This window comes from Leopardus geoffroyi, chromosome D1, assembly GCF_018350155.1.
Source record: "Leopardus geoffroyi isolate Oge1 chromosome D1, O.geoffroyi_Oge1_pat1.0, whole genome shotgun sequence".
In the NCBI taxonomy this organism is placed as follows: domain Eukaryota; kingdom Metazoa; phylum Chordata; class Mammalia; order Carnivora; family Felidae; genus Leopardus; species Leopardus geoffroyi.
Window position 1 is genome coordinate 38868286 of NC_059329.1, and position 20980 is coordinate 38889265.

The following is a 20980-nucleotide window of genomic DNA, read 5'->3' on the forward strand; positions in this document are numbered from 1 at the left end:
GATTCTTTCTCCCTCTCTCTCTCTGCCCCCTCCCACCCTCTCTCACGTGCACACTTTCTCTCTCTCTCTCTCAAAAATAAACATTTTTGTAAATTGCAGTTTCTATATTAGGATTCATGGGTTTAAAAGGCTTCTAATGGGCAAGACCTTTGTTGATTTAACAGTCTCCCCCTTCAGCTGCTTGAACCTTGAAGTCGAAGGTGCTGGGACACCCGGGTTTTTTTTAAACGGTTAGTCTCTTTTCTCCACAGGAACCAGTGGTTTCCGATCCCTCCATTTATTTCCAGCCCTGGACACCTGCCCACCAATGGGCGGCAGGCTGGCTTTCAGGCGGAAAGTGTGCTCTCTCACGGCTGTCTTTCATACTCTGCCTAGTTCTGGGCTGTATAAACTGTGTTTGTATGAACTTTTATTTGGGAGGCCTCCTACATCCCTCCCCCTGACTTAACGCCTTGGAGTTGGCTCCGGGCAGGGGTGCTGGTTAGGAAAACGAAGCAGAGGCCCTCAAGGGTTATGTCTTCACCCCGTCTCACCTCCTCCTCCAGCTTGATGACCCTGGCCTGGGCGTTGCTCAGAGCCTGGTCCAGGATCTCGATGTGTCTCCGGTGGTCCTCACTCGCGGTCCGCACTGCTGCTAACTCCATTTCCAACTTCTCCTTCTCCTTCAAGAATTCTTTGTCTAAAAGGGAGACAAGAACAAAACCACCTCTATCAGAAAGCACTCACGCTCTGGGCTCACGGCCAGTCTACATCTGGCAAGGATTAGAAACAAAAAAGCCTGCAGAGAGCAGAGGGTTGAATTACTGCTTTTGCTCCCTCTTAATAGCGGTGATGTGTGCGGTAAGGATTTGCTCAAAAACCGCTGTTAACTCTCGATACATTTCGGCTCATGGTTCCAGAGATGAACGGTACACAAAGAACCAGTGACCCACGTTCTCTGTAACTCACTTCTGTACAACATTTACTTTAATGCTTCAAATCAGCCTTGTACCTACGATTTCATTTTATGCTCAAACCTCCCCTGCTTCTGTCTTCTGAACCAGTGATGAAAGGGCAGGCAGGACTAACAATAATACTAATATTCTCATTCACAGAAAAATAAACCAAGGCCCAGAGGGTTCAGCTCTTTGACTGAGGCCAAGAACAGAGGGGAGCTCTAACCCAGGCCTCCAATCTTGGGCTGGATCCTCTTCCTGTACGACCCAGACCCCCACATTTTCTCCTAATTCTGTTCAAGAGGGGAAAGGGAAATTGCTTTGGATTTAGGGACACTGCTTTGGATTTAGGAAACTGTTTTCTTCTCATTCAGTGGCAGTATATCTGATGGCAATCACTGTCTCTTTGCACACGGACAGCAAGGGCCACCCTGCATTCAGTAGCTTCCACACTACCTTCCGGTAGACTGACCACCATGTTAGTTTAAGCACGGGAACAGTATTACTTATCGGAGACATTTTTCCTGTTAACAAAAGCAATACATTTTATTTTGAAAATAAATCCAAATCTTTGGTCACGTTGTACGTAATATGGAAAAACTTGAATGAACTCAATGTGAAAGTTTAAGGGATTGGGTAAATAAACTACTTAAAACCCTCCAATAGCCTAGGTTGCATCCATTAAAAATTAAATAAGATATTATTAGTGACACGGAAAAACACTTCATTATTAAAAAAAAGTGGTTACATAAACCCTACTCATGCTGTTCCATCATTGTGAAAAACAAGGCATATGCAACAGCAGCGGCGAGAGTTAGAAGCTGATTTCAACGGGCCCGCGCCACTCGAATGCTTCAGATGGGTTATCGGGATCCTTCGGCAACCATGGTCCAGAAGCTACACCAGCGGGTGCCCATGGTTTCACTCATTCGTATTTCCTCGTAGAGTCATCCATTAATTCAACAAAGAGTTATCAAACACTAAGGACCAGCCCAGTGGGCATGGAAGCAATGGAAAAAATGCTGTGCTTAAGGAGCAGGAAACGTGCTTTTGAATACAGGGCAGGAGAATAAAAAAGACACTTTAAGCCTACAAATAAGCATTAACAAACTCATAATTTTAGAGCCGGAAGGGATCATAGGAAATACCCCCTCTGGTTCCGCCTGCTACTTTATGAGTGCAAAAAGGAAAGCCCAAGAACGAAGGCACTTGTCCAAGGTCCCCCTGCCAGCTGGCACAGAGAGAGAGCCCAAACCCGGGTCTCCTGATGTCTCAGCACAATGTCCTTCCCCCTTGACTACACTGCCCCTGCACTGTGAGGTCACGGTGACAGGATCCGAGTGCAAGCAGAACAGCTCTGGAACTGGCAGCCTGGGTAGCCTTGTACAGCTAAGTGGCAGAAACAATGGCATCCCCTGGAAACAAAATGAAGCCACGAAGATCCTGACCCCGAACACAGAATTACTTGTGGGCTATTTGTGTGCCTCCCGGCAATGGCCAACTGACCTCCCCACTTCTCCCTTTCAGCGGCATCTGACACTTCTTTCCTAATCCGTGGAGAACGGCCACGCGAAAGGCCCAAACGAATGGGTCAGTAGCAGCCCACTGGCTCTGCGCCCCACCATCCACAGCCCTGAACAACCCAGAGCATTTCACTCTTTCCATGCAAAGTCAATGACATCCGAACACTAGCTCCATGGGTTTGGGCAACATCTCAACAGGCAGAGTGCCCACTTGCCTTGTCCAGGCTCTGGAGGGCACCCAGGAGTTACTCAGCATGCTTGGGAATGAAACGCTGGATTTCAGGGCTTCTGTCTGCTTATCAGCCTAAGCGTAAAAGTTTTTCTCTTTGTTGAGGGCAGCCAAGGACATGTTGATTTTGACCAGAAGAGAGTAAAACGATAGACTGAGCTCAAGATTAGAAGACGCTCAAGTTCGGCAAATTGATGATCACAATTTTTTCTGTGTCGCAAGGACAGCTATTCATATTTCTGAATTAAGTATCCTTCCCCTCCTACACACACACACACAAACACACACACACACACACACACACACACACACACACACAGGCAGACACACTGGATTCTAGCATTTACTACTTACTTGACATCATACTGTGGTTAAGGCATGGACCTCAACATCAGAAAAGAACTAGATTCAAATCCCAAGTTCACCACTTTCCAGTTATGAGGTCTCAAGCATGGTTAACCTCTCTCTGAGACTCAGCTCCCTCATGTAATCAAATCACCTAATGGAACTATCCGACGAGAGAGATCGCATCTATATCACAGTGTTATCAAACATGACTCTGTTGGTAGAGATGAGGCATATAAAGCCTGAATATCCTAGATATCTGTTTTGGTCATTATTGACTCCTTGAGCCTAGAAGAGTGCCTGGCTCAATATCGTTGAATGAATGGATGAATCTCTACTATGTGCCAAGTTCACTGCCAACCGCATAATAAACGGTAGTTAGTTCTCGTTAGCTGCTAGCTATCTCCTGACAGCCTTTGTTCCACAGCTGTCCACTCTGCCACTGAAGCCGTGCTGACCATGGATGTCCCTGGTTCCCTTCTCTGCTGAGGCTCCCTGAACCCCACAGGTTGCATCACCGGACTAAGACGTAGGTATTGAATGAAGACTCCATTAGCTCTGGACTGCTTTGCAGTCCTCTGAAACTCACAGGTCGAAACATCTCTGTTATGAGGTTGATGACCTTAAATTTCAGGCTGTAGCAATATCACTTAGTATCAGTCACACTGGCTCAGAACTTTTTGTCCACTGATAGGACAATGTTCTCGACAGCAGCAACAGTAACAAAATCTGCTCATGTTTGTTGAACCCGAACTGTGTTCCAAGAATGGTGACTTAATTCCCTCTAACTATTCCCATTATTCTAAATTTACTGTGTAATTATTATTCCCGTTACTATTTCCACTTTCCAAATAAGTCACATGCCCACAGGAGCGGGACGACTCTGTCAACGGCTGAGGCAGAAAGTGCTTTTGTGCCGAACTCAAGTTCACAAGCATGGTGCTATGTGCCTCACCTGTGCAAGCAGGCAGAGAGAAGTGCAGAATACAAGACGCAGAAAGTACCAGAGAGCTCCATGATGCTCATTATGGAAGACACTTAAGTATGTCACAGGCCATATCACATTTCTCCAAACACAGAAATCCCATCCACATGTATATTCATTTGTAAATATAAATCAATTAAGCATCTATTACATGGAGGCGTCAGAGGGTACCGTGAAAAGCTTGGTTCTAGAAGCAAATTGCCTGGATTCATGTCCAGATCTACCACTTACAGTTCTGAGACTTTGGGGGTAAATGAACCTCTTTGTGCTTCAGCTTCCTTGCCTTTAAAGTGAGGATCACAATAGTACCTACATGGAAAATGCATATGGTATGGCGCAGGGCGCCTGGGTGGTCCAGTCAGTTGAGCATCTGACTTCGGCTCAGTTTGTGATCTCATAGTTCGTAAGTTGGAGCCCTGCGTTGGGCTCTCTGCTGTCAGTGCAGAGCCTGGAGCCCGCTTTGGATCCTCTGCCCCCTACCCCCCTTTCTGTCCCTCCTCTGATTGTGCGCTCTCTCTCTCTCTCTCTCTCAAAAACAAACATTAAAAAAAGTAAGTACCCAGTAAATGTCAACTATGATCATGCTGTGGTTATTGCTGGTGTTCCTAAAAGTGTGATAAATTCGGGGGCTGTGAGATGAGTAGGTTGTAGCGTTTTCCTCTCAGTCAGGCAGGAAGACACAAGGACACACGCAAAGGCAATGTGACAGGTCGCACTAACATGCTTGCACAGGTGCTATGAGAACACAGAGAGAACATCTAATTCAGGCTAGTGTGTGAGGAGAGGGGTATCAAGGCAGTGAGCCTGTGGGGGCGCGTGCTGGCTGCGCCCCTAGAGACACAGGACTGAGGGGTGTCAGAGCTATTCTAAAAGGTCCTCTCTTGGGAGATGCCAAGGAACAGCCCCATGGGTGAAACCACTGCATAAGAGAGTCGCTTCAGCTTATTATTAGTTAAGCCCCATGGGGTATCTCAAGAAATACCAGCCTCGCACTGAATTTTTGGTTGGGCTCCAACGTATATACTGAGAATTCCTAGAACAGGCAAGTTGACACAAGAGAACTCTTGCCCAGAATGGTCCGTTTACTCAGTGGATATGAATTACCCTGAACTGCGTGGAGCAGTGGGTTGTTTAGCACATGGCCCCAAGCCCATTTACACAGAGGATGTCTGCTCATACACTGTTTACTCTGGAAACCACAGCGGTGGCACGGCTTTGCCAGGCTAGCCTGGTTTCATTCTGGCACTTTCACACACCGGTTCACCTTGGACACGTGAGATGTCCTGGACTCCATCTCCTCAAAAGGAACAAACAAGATCCACTTTGCGTGACCGATGTGAGGATTAGAGTGGCTATCCGCAAAATACCTCCCACGGGGCTTGGCGCATAACAGGTACTCGATAAATAACAACACAAGCTGACGTCTTACTGGGGGCTTACCATGTCTCGGGCACCATGTCTTCTGCTTTATAGCAGGACCTCACTCAATCCTCCTAACAACTTTGTTCGACAACTGAGAAAACCAAAGCCAAGTGAACTGTGACACTAGTACAGATCAAACGGTAGTCGCTTCTTTGCCGCCACCCACAAGGTTAGTGTCTTTCCTAAGGAAAGTGCAAATGTGGACGCAAACTAGAACTGGCCCAATAATTCAAAGATGCTCCCTCCTCTCCATCTTACCTTCTCCTCTGCCAGTTCTAGGGAAGGTCCAAAGTGGACGGTGTGTTGAAAGTGTTTCTGCAATTGCTACCTGAGTCAGCTCAACAGCTGACTGAGCCATGGGATGGTGAGTGTGTCCTGGGAAATACAGAGGATGGGGTATGTGGGTGGGGCCTGACAGTGGGGATGCCAGGGTGCCGTGTGCCACACTGCTAGTTTAGAATTCGGTGCTCCAACTTATGTCTGGAGTTCATGCGGGAGCAAAGCTGTGACCTGGCTCTTCTCAATAGGCATTAATTTCTAGGCCTTTCCTGATGTATGGGTTTTTGATGAGCTTTTACCCTGAAGCCAATATAGCTGGAGGGACAGGAGAGACCAGCTGCTGCCAGCGTGGCCGAGGGCTGACTAATTTACTGGAAGGCGTGGAAGGTAAAAGATAAGTCTTCCTTTCCCCATTCTCTCCTTGCAGCCAGAACCAAGGTTTAACCCATCCCTGGCTGGTTCTGTGGGGATTTAGATCTGTCCTGGATTAGGTGCACATTCGTGTGTGTATGTGCATAGATATAAACACAGACCAAGCCAATTCTGTTCGAGTTCCAGATCCCATGTGCTCACACAGACGCACACAACTAGCCCATTAACTGGCTGGTTCTGTGCGGTTATTTCCCTGGTACTTCTCAAGGAAGATTCTTGTTGCCCTGCATGTGGCAAGAGGACGCAGTGGTGATGGAGCAAAGGGAGGAGAAGGCAGGCACAGCCCAACACAGCCTCTGAAATGCCAACAACCTGCACTCTCGTTCTGACTGATGAGACCGATTGTAGGAGTACAGCATCTGGCTGCTCTGAGTAACGAGAACGTAAAGGACGCTACCAGAGAACAGGCCATGGACAGTGGGAGTCAGAGGAGATGGTGCTGACAGTCCCCAGGCCCTCTGTACCACAGCAGAGGGCCCACGTCCAGCACCTGTGAGACAGGGCCTGCAAGAGGCAAGTGCTTCCTCACTGGCTCTCCATGGAGCAGCCAACTTTCAGAGACTTGGTTTAGACAACACTCAGTTTAGAAGGGCCATTACTACAGTGCTCTACCCACAGAGCTAATCTGGCAAGTTGCCATGAGTGCCCTACAAAGCCCCCCTCATCTGTCCCTGCCTAGTACTCCCCATCTGAGGGGGTCAAACCTGAAGGGCCACGCGCCCAACCTAAGCCAGTCAGAGTCTCTCGTCCAGGAACATGCAAGTGGGAGCCATGGAGAGGCGTGATGCTGACGTGGTAACCCAGCTCTTAGGCTAGCAGCCGTATTCCAGACGTTCTTTGGAGACACGGAGAAAGCCATTCTCTAGAGAATGCAGAATCAAGCAGGTGAACATAAGAGTGGATGAGAATCCACGGTGAGAGAGGGAGGAAAGCAGAGCTGTACAGACAAACATAAACCCTTAAATGCAAACTATGCCTTGATTTATGGAAACCCCGGCCCCTGACTATACTTCCTGCCTGAGGGCTCCATTGCACACAGATGCGCTTAGAAAACAGCCCTCTTATTTGGGCTTTAGCTACTAGCTCAGGCACATTTTACTTTTCATAATGAAAGATCGCTAAGACACTCTACTCTTCTTTATACGTCTACACCCTTCTCCACCAAGAAAGGACTTGGTAGTTTGGTTAACACCTTAGGAGGATGCTGACTAACAGTAATGGCGTCAATTCTGTTAACCAGAAACTCCTCTGCACCGCTAATGAAACAGATTCCCTCTTGCAAAAACGTGTCCAAATACTTATTTGCCATATTCTCTCCCTAAAGTTTCTTCGCCTGTTTCTTCTCCTCTAGGATGCTTTGGCTCTGGATTCCCTGGCCCCGTATCTTATTAACACTGAACAGATGTTGGGGAGAACTCTATTCCAAGGGCCAGCTATAAGCTATGAGGTAAGGGAAGAGTCAAATCCTTTTGGAAGTCCCGTTGACGTTAAGAGTAATTTCTTTTTTCTGAGGTCGTGTGAGTGCAAAGACAACAGGAGGTATTTCATTTAGTTCCCTATTTGCAAATTATTCAGGTTCATTCTGCCTCAGAGATATTTTACACGGGAGTGCATTCTTGACATCTGCCCTCACCCCCTCACCTCAGTTTGAGAGTCAGACTGATGAACCCAGAAAGGGAACCCCCCTGCCCCCCGCCAAACAGGGTGCTATTTACATTATAGAAGAGTGAGCTCTTGACATGAGACTCATTTGATGTAAAAGATGAAAGATGGGGCGCCTGGGTGGCTCAGTCAGTTAAGCATCAGGCTTCGGCTCAGATCATGATCTCGCGGTCCGTGAGTTCGAGCCCCGTGTCAGGCTCTGTGCTGACAGCTCGGAGCCTGGAGCCTGCTCCGGATTCTGCGTCTCCCCCTCTCTCTCTACCCCTCCCCCCGCTCATGCTCTGTCTCTTTTTCTCTCCTCAAAATAAATAAACATTAAAAAAAAAAAGATGAAAGATGATCCCCCTTTCAAAGCCACGCTAACTAATTCAGAGATGAAAAAGCAATGCAAAGCTGACCCCATAAGCTGCTTTTCTAGCTTTTTGTTGTCTTTGTAAAATCGGCTGATACGGTTTCTCAGGTAAGGAAACTTGTCATCTCAGGAAAGGGTCTTCAGCTCTGGCAGCCCCAGTGTGCAAGTGCGGGTTGCCATGGTTCCGCCGGGCGACTGGAGACAGAGGAGAGGGTGTGAGTGGGCGGCTAAGTAGGTCTGTTGACACACACACTGAACAGTCCAGTGGGGGCTTGTTTTACATGGCTCAGACAGTGAACTGTTTTTAAATGAATTCTCAATAGGGAAGTTAAGATCGGGAGTTCAAACCCCACTGTTTTGCAGAGCCTGGGCAGAGAGAGCTGGGGAGGGGAGAGAAGGGATGTGGGGGGCCAAGTAGGAAGGAGGGGGTTCTGAAGAAGGCACCCCGTCCCAATTTAATTAAATTTCTTTCAATTTACAAGGAAAAACAGTTTCCCTTTCACATTGTACTATGGCAGCAAAATTACTCTAAAATACTAATCAGTTTTCAAGGCCCACCCTGAAGGTTACAGGCTGCATGAAGCTTTTCTGATTCCTTCCATAAAACAGATCTTTCCTGAACGAGACAGCCCGAACACATACACTTTGCTTGGGGGGGGGGGGGGGGGTAGGGAGGGGAGAAGGGCGGGGGCGGGGGGCAGCAGGTGTGGGGAGTGGTCTTAATGAGCCCGTACCATATTCTGCCTTGTAGTCCACACACAGTGGCCGGTGTCTGTCTAGAATCTTCCTAGCGGGCTTACTTTGTACCACCTTTGTAGGATTCTAAGAACCTAAGATAACAGAAGTTTCCTAGGTAAAGAGCTGTGGCAGGTTTAGGCAACAGCTTACTGAGCAAGACAATGCTTCTGATACACGATCAAGTTCTAACTCAGTCTTTAAAACTTTTTAAAAAATGGGGGCGCCTGAGTGGCTCAGTGGGTTAAGCGGCCGACTTCGGCTCAGGTCATGATCTCGTGGTCCCTGATTTCGAGCCCTGCATCGGGCTCTGTGCTGACAGCTCAGAGCCTGGAACCTGCTTCGGATTCTGTGTCTCCCTCTCCCTCTGTCCCTCCCCCATTCGCATTCTGTCTCTCTCTGCCTTTCAAAAATGAATAAATGTTAAAAAAAATTTTTTTAAACATTAAAAAAAAAATGAAAGTTTCAGATACTTCTCACTGGAAGGAGACAAAACCTAACCAGAAAATATTCTATTCATCTAATGAAGGAAAACAATACAGTTTGGTCTTAACATACTTAAATTTTTGGTACTTTATAGAAGTTATCCGTTGCATGTTAATACCCAGGCCTCAAAGTGAGTTTGCAGCGCCGAAAGTAAGCTACCTTAGCTATGATGTGGTAAAAATATTTGAATATCAGTAGTCCTTTCCAATATAATTTTCCTTTTTTTAAAAATGTTTACTTTTGACAGAGAAAGACAGACACAGAGAGAGACAGAGCACGAGCAGGGGAGGGGCAGAGAGACGGAGACCCAGAAACCTAAGCAGGGTCCAGGCTCCGAGCTGTCAGTACAGAGCCCGACGCGGGGCTCAAACTCACGGACCGTGAGATCATGACCTGAGCCGAAGTCGGAAGCTTAACCAACGGAGCCGCCCAGGTGCCCCAATATAATTTTCTGTAAATACGGTCTTCTTAAATAAAACATAATCTCTTAAAATATAATGTTCCCTACTATAGTCATTCTTCCTGTTGCATTTCAATCTTGGAAACTGTACTTACACATTGAGGTATAATTTACAGGTGCTGGTTTTTTTAACCTACCTAAATTTATGACCCATGCAGCTTGCTAACTTGCTTGACTGAGTAAACACCCCTGCATCCGCTCAGCTTCCAAATGTACTGTTCGACTTGCCACTTTATTTATTTATTTTTTTTACTCGAAATAAAAATGTACTGCTACTCCTGTATCATTGCCGATGGCAAAACGGCAAATTCGGCAATGAATAATGCCACATAAATATAGGATACACCGGGCGTGTGGTTTTGACTGCACGCATATTTCGTAAATCAATTATAAACCGAATTTTCTCTAACCACCAGAGAACAGAAGTGCGTTTTTTATTTTTGTCTTTTCTTAATATAAAAAGATGAACCACAGACCCTTCTGTTTAGTGTGGCTCCCCGTGTAGAAAACATCCATAAAACCTGGACATAACACAGAGAGCAGTGATGTGAATGCGGTGGAAAGGGATGTAAGCAGACACATGGGGGGAGGCGAGGGAAAGGACTACAAGGTCTACATGTGCTGGACCTTGACTGAGGTGGTTGCTTCATCTCCTCACACGATACACCTGAAATGTGTAAATTTTATTATACATATATATATACACATTATATACTTATGTCTGTTTGAATTAAGACATTAATTATAGCATCATTAGAACATGTACATATAGAAAGCTATGGTTTTAAATGGGCCCTTTAGGGGGGCACCTGGGTGGCTCAGTCGGTTAAGCGTCCGACTGCGGCTCAGGTTCGTGGTTCGTGGGTTCAAGCCCCACATCGGGCTCTGTGCTGACAGCTCGGAGCCTGGAGCTTGCTTCGGATTCTGTGTCTCCCTCTCTCTCTGCCCCTCCCCCACTCATGCTCTGTCTCTCTCTCTCTGTCAAAAAGAAATAAATATTAAAAAAAAAATTTTTTTAATGGATGCTTTGAATGGCAGATAAGACACCAAGGCCTGGCCCAGGCGGGCATTTATGCTGAGGAAGTTGTTTTCCCTGGGGAATCAAGTGGTCCATTCTAGGACTGATAGAGGGGAAAGAAATGTGTTGCCTGCAATTACACCTTCTGCCTTCCTTATTTTTAATGGTCTAAGACCAGAGTTTCTGGATTTAAAACAAACATTTTGTCCCCTCAAAGTTCTCTGATTCCATTGAGATCCAGCTGTATGCTCTCACTACAATTCACGGACCAAAAATAGTTTTGAAAACGAATTGTCAGGAACTGCACCGCAGAATTACCCACTGTTAGGCTGCTTATTTTGTATCATCTCAAGAACAAAAAGTTTAATTTCATAGATATTTTGAGATATCTTTTTTTTTTAGACTCTAAGTTCTATTCTAGTCTCAATGATTCTTTTGTTTTTGTATTTGAAGAGAGATTCTGGATTATCCAACAAGGCCTTCTGTTATAACTGGCGGGGGTTCAAAGATAGATATAGAAGTCGGAAGTCCAGAAGATTAATTCCAGTAGTTAGAACTTACTCGAGAAGACCCAAACATTATTATCATAAGTCACGGTGCTGGGCTAAATAATTTGTGACCAAATAACAATTCTAGAAAGGGACTGTTTGTCTGCCCTACTATCCCGGATTCTTCTTGAGGTAAAAATGTGAAATCTTTCATCACCCCCAGGGCCAAAAGAGATGACCTTTGCAGAAGGGGAAGAAAAAACATAATGAGGAAGCTCTAATTGTCATCGTGGTTTAGCCATTAAACACCTACGGGGCCTTGGGCAAACCACTGGACCGTGCTTGGCTGAGGTTTCTTTATTAGTAAAACATGCAGGCTACACTCAATGTGTCCTAAAGTCACTGGGAGTCCCCCGCTGCCACCCTTCACATTACAACCTCTCTCTCCACCTCCCAGTATATAAGAAGGGCATCCCATGCCAGCTCAGTATGTTTGGGCTCCAGACTCAGAATGACCTGGGTTCAAAACCTGTCTGCCCCACTTACCACCTTGTATGACCACGGACAAGCTACTTAACCTTCCTGTGCCTCAGAGTCCTCATCTGCAAAATACCTAGAATACAGACCTGACAGGTTGTTTGGAGGATGAAAATACGCAATGTACCTACAGAGGCTAGCAGAGTGCGTGGCACACAGTAAGTGCTCAATTAACGCGGGCAGCTGTTACTGTTCTTCCACACAGGCTGGCCTGAACCAGGACCCACAGGACAGATTAAAGGGGGCAAACTGCACCCGTACCTGAGGATAAACTTTTAACCATCAGCTCAGCAGCCTCTGAAGACCCTGTCACTCACAGCAGCAATCAGATGGCCTTTTAATGAGCTTCAGTTCAGAGGATACATGCATTGCTCCTGACCAGATTTGTGATCTTCGAGGTCCTCTCCAAGATCTGCAGACCTCATCTCCCAGGAGGCTGCTTAGGGCAGGAATTTCTGGCACTGATGGGAAAGGCACCCCTAAGACCTCACTATCCAGGCAGTTACCTACCATTACCCACTGGCTAATCCTGCCCAGCGCTCCATCATTATCAAACTCCTGATCCTCACTGAGAGCTAAGCCTTGTGTCTGCATTTCTACGTGTCTCGGTTTATCTAAAATGATAATCATCATGCTTCCCTGATTCGGGATTAAGTAAAAGAAGACTGTGAAACTCCCAGGAAAGCAAATAACAATTACATCTTGATTTATTAGTTAGGGCAATTCACAAAGTGAGATCTAGGGAATGCTTCAGGAGGGTTTCATTTTCCATGCTCCTTTTACTGAGGTTCCTTCTTTTTCTTTCCTTCCATGACTAATACCTGGGACAGAGGTCAGCACACTACGACCTATGAACCAAATCCCACAGCCTCATTCTGTAAATCAAGTTTCATTGGAACTCAGCCACACCCACGTGCTTATGGACCATCTATGGCAGCCTGCAGACTACAGGCACAGAGTGGAGCAGTTGTGGCCCCTGAGCTTAAAATTATTTACCATCTGGCCCTTTACAGAAAGAGTCTGCTGACCTGTGGCCTAGAATACAACTCGTACAAAGGAAATAGCCAATAACTGCTTAGTTAAATGAGAATCATCATCATTTTATTCAGTAGCCAACAAATATTTTAATTTTTTTTTTTTACATTTATTTATTTTTGAGAGACAGAAAGAGACAAGAGTATGAGCAGGGGAGGGGCAGAGAGAGAGGAAGACACAGAATCAGAAGCAGGCTCCAGGCTCCGAGCTGTCAGCACAGAGCCCGACGCGGGGCTCAAACCCACAAACTGTGACATCATGACCTGAGCCGAAGTCGGAAGCTTAACTGACTGAGCCACCCAGGTGCCCCATCAACAAATATTTATTAAATGACTCTAAGTGCCAGGCACTGTACCAGAGTCTGGAGATAAATGAGCTGGGACTACAACAGTGAGGGTGACTGACAGGGCCCCAACCCTCACGCTGCATACAGTTTAGGAAGGGAAGACAGACTATGACCATCCCCATAGTTATTTATGTACAACCGTAATGGGCGTTTACAAGGGAAAAAGTACCAGGCGTGGGAGGAGGATATAAAAGGAAGACTTCGCCCTATTCTCAAAGACTTCTCTGGCAATTGCCTTTTGAGCTGAGACCTGAGATTCTGGATTTCCTGGTTCTGAACTGCCAGGGAAAGTGAGGGTTTCCTGATGGCACATGAAATGCAAATGGACTTCAGCATGTTTCTCGTTTTGTGCTCAGTCCATCCGTCCATCTACGTATTAGTACAAGAAACACGGACCCTAATAAAGTCAAAGACATTTGATTTTTCAGTCCCCTAACAGGAATGCCAAGGAGCTACACGGCTTGAAAACCAACAATGTGAAACTCATAACCCACATTCAGTTGTGAGAGGCCGGTGTCAACACATGATCAAGAGGCAGTCCTTTAATCAGCTCTGGTTCTTTAAGCACAGAAAATCAGCCAAATTGAATAATGTTAATTTTCACACTTGGGGAGACTTGATTGAACGTCAACAGATGCCCTGCAGCCTGGGCGTGCTGCTGGTTGTCATGTAGGTTTGAAGTTTCTCAGTGCTGCCTGTCAAGGTTGATCGAGTGGTGTAAGCATGCACATGCTCTGCTTTCCAAATTCAGCAAGGCTCGGTGAGCCACGCAGGCATTCTTTGGGAAGGCAGCCCATCGCCCTGCCCTGAAAACTGGCAGGTCCTTCCAGAGAATGCGAGTGCTGGAACTGATGGAGGATGCACAGATGCACGCGCCACAGAAGTAATGCAGAATAAATGCATTTTATAAAGTCTTTGCATTTCCCGTCACTGGTTATCCCACAGAGCTCTGTTGGTTGAATTAGATTTATTCTATTTCTTTAGATGAAATGGAGGTACAGGGAGATTAAGCATCTATCTTCAAGTCACTGAGTACGTTAGTGAGAGACCAGGATTCAGATCATGCAGCACCCGATCCACGATTATTTGCTTGAGCTTGTACCCACAAAACCTTTGATACTAAGGACCGCACAGTCCTATTAAACATAGGGATCGTCTCTAAGGAGCATCGGTTAATTCAGGGCAGGACCATTTTCTCAACTTAAATGACACTGCCTTGGCAGGTTTCATGGACAAGTCCTTCCTCTTCACGCAGACACTGATCTGTGGTGTCTGGAATGGCCTACGGATTGGTCAGCATAAACATCTGGCCGATTGCTACAAAATGGTCAACTCTCATCTCCAACACAACCACAACGGAGCAAAAGGGAAGGAGTCAAGGGAACCAAAGTCAACTCTATTAATACCAATGTTCAGGAAAAATACTATTAAATATTACTGTCCTTATTAGTAAAAGATTTCCCTTACCTGGATATCCTCCTACCTGGAAAAAAAGGAAGGAGGGAAAGAACAAGGCCAAAAGGGAATTTGAGCATTTTTAAATTGCTCCTATTCTGATAGTTCTTTTTAATAATTTGCCTAATGTCTCAAAAATAACTGAGGATAACTCAGGTTATCTCCAAACATGACTGGGAGATAGCTGAAACATTTCGATACGGATGCTCCATCAGGAGAATTTCCAGCCTAATGTTACAAGGGTTTTCCACTTTCATTCATTCCCTCAATACACACTTATTGAGTGCCAGGAACACAAAAAGGTTCAAGGGCTTGTAGTGCGGGTTGGAGATGGGTACCGTGACTATTGGTAGAGAATGCCTACAGCTCTCCCACCTAGAAGAGGAGATCCATGCAAATAAATCACACCCATATGGAATGCCAATAGAGTAAACACTGCAGTAGGGGCTCAGGAGAAGCTGTGGGCACTGGCAGGCCCAGAGGAGGGTTAAACCAGTGCACCCATAACCTAACCTGTCTTTCCCAATGAAACCTGATGGGAACTCACAATACGAGGAAATGAAACCCAATGAGGATTCAGAACAATCTCCTCATGCTCTACGTGGGTCAGCTGAACCAATGTTTCTGTCATTGTAAATTCTGCTTGGTGTTTCACACAAGCCCTTGCAGGAAATACAAACATCTCAGAGGGATGTTCTTGCAGGAAATTATGGTAGTTTCTTTTATATGCTACAAAAGACAGAAAATCAAAGTACCTAAAACAGGATTTAAGAGTAAGATGATGATTACAAGACACATGGAAAATGGCAAATTACTGTTATTTCTAAAATACGTTGGTCGCACACATTTTTTTTGTGAATTTCCAAACCCATGAGAATTATAAGAAAAATCAAATCCATGTGGTTCTGACTTAGGTACAGTCATTTTTCAACAACTTGGACAAATAACGGAGTGTTCAAAACCTATTTTTTTTTTTTAAAAGAGGGACACCATTTAACAGCCAGAATCTAACTTACAACAGACTGAAATTTAACCAAATATGCTCAACCTGTAGGGTCTAAAGAACCCTGGAGGGGCAGAGATAAGTTCTCGCACACCATGGGACATGACTGGTTTCATCCTGGAATAACACACATATTCCAAAGCTAACCAGCTCCCACTCAACCCGAGAACGTAGTGAGATCATCTCTACTAGTCCAGTTTCCGTGGATCTAATATTTCATTTTGGGTTTTCTGGCCTAATGGCATGGAAATTCTGCAGAGCTAACAATTTTCAGAGAGAAAAAACAGTTAAGCCGTTGTACTTATGGAGAAGACAGAGCTAAGAATGATGACAAACATTCCCGGGGCTCTGCCTTTGGTGGGCAGCGGCCCGCCTCTGCTGTACGTGTGAGCACACGCGTGAGGACGTGCACAAGTGCATGTGCGTGAGACAGACAAATACATGAATGGGAAGACCAGGGGTCCCAGTAAGTTAAAGACGTTAAACGGGACAAAGAAGCCCCAGTTTCGCGCAGACAAAATAGGGATTGGCTAGATGCCCTGTTTTTCAGGAGAATTTGTTTGCAAAAACATTTAGAAAAATAAACGAGCAAACCCAGAAATCAACCAAATAAAACTCTGAATTCCTCCAAAGACAGGGATGCAACACCATGAGGTGATAGAGAAAAACAACTCCGCGCAGTCACCAAACTCCTAAGCACTTAATTAAGTGCAGTTTTTTTTTTTTAAATGTTTTTTTTTCAACGTTTATTTATTTTTGGGACAGAGAGAGATAGAGCATGAACAGAGGAGGGGCAGAGAGAGAGGGAGACACAGAATCGGAAGCAGGCTCCAGGCTCTGAGCTGCCAGCACAGAGCCCGACGCGGGGCTCGAACTCACGGACCACGAGATCGTGACCTGGCTGAAGTCGGACGCTTAACCGACTGCGCCACCCAGGCGCCCCTATTAAGTGCAGTTTTTAATACCGACAGATTTCACGATCAAGGGAGGCTCAATAATCACCCTGTTTAATGTTCGTTTCAATCTGAAGAGCTACGTAGTGACCACCCTGGCAGTCCACCGAGGTCTTTATCAGGCTCCAACTTAAGAGCAGAGAGTTCAGGCCTCAAAGGAAAACTCCCCTGGGCAGCAGAGAGATTTAGTGATCTGGCCAGGAAGGAGTTTCTCCCTCTATTATTAGAGAGAGCTTTACAGAAATCCTACTGACCAATGTACTGCAAGAGTTCCTTGGGTGTTCTTGGACCTGAACTCCTAGATCCAACAAGAACACCTAGCAAAAAAAAAAAAAAAAAAAAAAAAATCAAACATACCAGACTCTACTTTCCCCTTCCCTCCAGTGTCTCCATTGGCCAAGGTGTTTGTCAGGGGCTTGGCGACTTAGCCTTAGCTCGCTGCCTTGTGTTACTCAGAGAAGTCACTACTATTTGGTCTGCAGTCTTGCTTTCTCTTAGCCACGGGCTAGAATCTCAAAAGATTCATTTGAAAAGGATGGCTGCTTTTGTGTGTGCAATGCTTATAATTATGATTACTAAGCATTGAAAAAGCATTCCAGGGGTGCCTGGGTGGCTCAGTCAGTTGGGTGTCCGACTTCGACTCAGGTCATGATCTCACAGTTCGTGGGTTCGAGCCCCACGTCGGGCTCTGTGCTGACAGCTCGGCGCCTGGAGCCCGCTTCGGATTCTGCGTCTCCCTTCCTCTCTGCCTTTCCCCTGCTCGCATTCTGTCTCTCTCTCTCTCAAAAATAAAACATTAAAAAAAAAAAAAAAAAACTTAAGAAGTATTCCAATAATAGAGCTTCTAAAACAATACACGGATAATGGAACACATTAATAACGATGAGGAGGGGTAGTAATTCATGCCTGCCCTTCTGTGCCCACATGCTGAAGCCTGCCAGGGGGCAGTGTCCATCACCAGCCTTCTGGGCATGTCTGCCCCTACTGTTACACCTGCTCATTTAGCGAGGGGCTGCAGCACGAGAGGACTCAACGTGCTCAAACCATTCCTCATTATCTAATCCCAACATGCTAGTCCTGCTTTTTACTGGTAAAGGGTGACCATCCATCTTATTGCTCAGTCACACCTTTCTCTCACACTCTCACTGCCATTACTCAATAGGTCACCGAATCCTACTAATTTCGTCACTTACTTCTCTCTCCTCTACCCTCCATCACTATTTCTGTTTTCGTTCAGGACCTCTTGTCTAGATCCTAAAATATCTGGAAATTAGTCTTCTTACCTCTAGGTTAGTCCTTCGTGAATTTCTCCTTTACTGTGCCTCCCTAACTAGCTTCCGAAACATAATAAGCCTTGCAAACAGTGAAATCATAAACACATCTGAAGAAAACATAGGTGAATATTTTTATAATCTGGGTGAGCGACAACCATCTCTAAACATGATATAACACCTAGATGGCATAAACAAGGTTACTTAAAAAAATCTCCTGTAACATAAAGAACACTGTAATCGAAGATTAAAAAACAACTGAGGAAAATATCGGCAACATGTAGAGTATGCTAATTTCCTTAGTTTACAAAGAGTTCTTACAACTCACTAAGAAAGAAAAAAAAACCTACCTGCAAATTTGAAATAACATCTCAAGTCCATCTCTTGCCACACCAGGAGAGGAAAAGCTAACGCAAATAATTATAAAGCTGTGATAAAGGCACAAGTGTCCTATAAAGAGTAGGCTTTGAAAACTTGGTTAGATATCACTGGTAGCAAACCTGTTTCAAATGCCCTGATTCAATTACATTACACATCAACACTGAGATACCTTCAAGCAGTTGAAAAATGTCTCTGGACGCTCTTGTTTATGCCTTTGGAACACAGTGGAGCATGTTTGCACAGAACAAATCATTCCCTGTAAAGCTAGAGACCCTCTTTGCCTGCGTTATTAATGTTTTAGCTTTCAGCCCGGAGGTTCAAGTCTTCAGGAACATTTCTCAGCTCACACAGCACCAAATCTTATTATTCCATCAGCACAGTCTGGGCTGGGAGGCTGGAGCTAATGCCCATCAGATGAAACTAATTGGCTTTTCCATTTTCACTTAAACTATGTGACAAAATAATATCCCCTGACAAGAAGGCAGGGTACCAGCAGGGTGACATTGCTCACGTGACTGCCAAAGACACACACTCCACCTAGGCACACGGTCATCCAAAAGCAAGGTGTTACAATCCTAAACGCAAATAGTACAGGTGACTCTTTTTTTTTTTTTAACGAAAGCTCAGATGAGAGATGGACTGCACCCATTAGAAGAAATAATATTTGTTAGGAGAGCGAGTAATTCAAGATACTGACATAGTTTTTTTTTTTTTTTTATGTAAATCTGGAACACAAGCCAATTCACCTATTGCCAGACACCCAAGGAATCGGAGGCAAAATCCCTCGACGGGGTTAAGTGTCCATTTCCCAAAACAGAATTAAAAAACTGAAGCTGAGGCAAATAAATGGAGTGGTCCCAAGAGTAAATTTGGGGGAAACAACGGAAATTGAACCCAACCAAAGAGTACTGGGAATTAGAAAATTGAACCAACTATTTCCCAGCCTTGAAAACGTAGGGCTGTACTCAGGACCCAAGCATCAGAACACCACCATTATACAAGGGATGGCCAGTGTCTGGATACACAGGACTTACTGAGACTTATGATACAGAAATAAATTTGATTTTCTAAACAGCTTAAAAAAAAAAAAGACCTGGATTTTTACATTTCTGACATACAATGGATTTGCAGGAATTCAAACCATGACCGATGGTTTCTCAAAACCCTTTTGTTTCTATCTTTTGCCTCTGGTAAAATGAATAAAATATTCTCCCAATGAAGCCAAAGGCACAGGAAGCCACTGAAGATTTTTTTCTGCGCTGCGCTGGGCTCAGTGGCTTTTGGAAACGGGCACCACATACGAAGATACAAGGTGAGACCCTTCGGTGACTCGATGCTGCCAGAGGCGGCCAGGCCGGAAGTGCTGAACCTAAGGAGCACAGAACATGCCAGGAGGACCCAATCCCGCCACGAGCCTCCTTCCCTCTCCGTGGAGCAAAAGAATTGCGCCTGACTGAAAGTGGTGAGTGTCAGGAAAGACTGCCATGTTGCTTCTCCGGGAGGATATTAGAGAGAAACTGTAGGTCAGAAGGACAGAATACACATTGCCGAAATAATACAAATCAACCTTGGCTTCGTCTCTGGCAGACGTAGAAGGGCCTCCTCCGAGGCCCAACAGCTCATTCACTAAATGAACGAACCAGAAGCCAACGACCTACTTACAAACCTGCTTAAAACCTGTAAGATTCTTTCCACAGGCCCCCAGTTTTTAAGAATACCAATGTCGGGACAGATAAATGTTGGAGACTCACTCTGGGAAGCATAAAGCCCCTCTGCGGCTCTGTCTTCGTGCCCGTCGTAGTCCCTGCTGGACAGTTGCCTGTTGGCGGTCTCCAGTCGATCTGCGTGCAAAGAGGAAATGGTTACAAAGAAATGCATATGGATCTAAGACACCATCCAAACAAGAAACGACGTGGGTGCCAGGAGCTAGGTATGCAGAGATGCTCAGGCAGGGGCCCCAAAGTGAGTAACTCTTGGGGAGGGGCAGTGTGCTCTCAAACACCCAAAGGAAAGTCTCCAGAGGGCACGCTGTGTGCCTTCATGCCATCTGATGTCAGGGTAGGCAGTGGCGCGAGGCAGCCGAGCACAGGTTCTGAGAACTGCATCACTCATCACTGCCTGCAAGGCCGGCAAACCTCTGTTTTGAAGCCCCTGAAAAGGGGTTAAGTCTCCTTGGCCTCAAACCCAGCCCTAGTTCTATCCCTCACCACCAGCCCTGTGGTTAGCCAGGGACAGCTGCCCGTAGCTGGGAAGCAAAAAATAGAAATAACAATTCAAGAAATACCAAACATTTTTTTAAAAAGTCACAATGACCTAATGGATAAAGAGTCTACCTACGGAGTTCCATGTCTGCTCAAACTGCTTGGTTAAGTCTTCCCTTTTTCAGTGAAATAACTCAGAAGAAGTCTTTGTTGGACGTGCACGAGTCCCAACACAAAAGGATTTGTAGGAATAGGAAAGGGAGGCTCTAGGTCCTGGAGACCGCCATCAGGACATTATTTTGGCAGACGAGGCAATTGAAAAATGGCTTAGTTGACTGAAAGACAAGGGAAATTTTAGGGGTTGAATCATTCTGCGTGTTGGAGACTGCCAAGATCCCGCTGCAGGTGGCTTCCAGCTTTCGGGGAGTTTATATATATCTACATTTA

At 45.6% G+C, this 20980-nt stretch overlaps 1 protein-coding gene across 14 annotated transcripts in view; it reads right to left on the bottom strand.

Annotated features, from left to right (window-relative positions):
- The window catches only part of AMOTL1 (angiomotin like 1), a 153471-nt gene that overhangs the window by 22823 nt on the left and 109668 nt on the right, over positions 1 to 20980 (bottom strand). For all 14 annotated transcript variants that reach the window (XM_045483577.1, XM_045483587.1, XM_045483579.1 and 11 more), the window contains 2 exons: positions 20084 to 20173; positions 534 to 679 (listed from right to left, as the gene is read on the bottom strand). In XM_045483577.1, coding sequence (XP_045339533.1) covers positions 534 to 679; positions 20084 to 20173 — 236 coding nt within the window. The remainder of the gene's footprint in view (positions 1 to 533; positions 680 to 20083; positions 20174 to 20980) is intronic.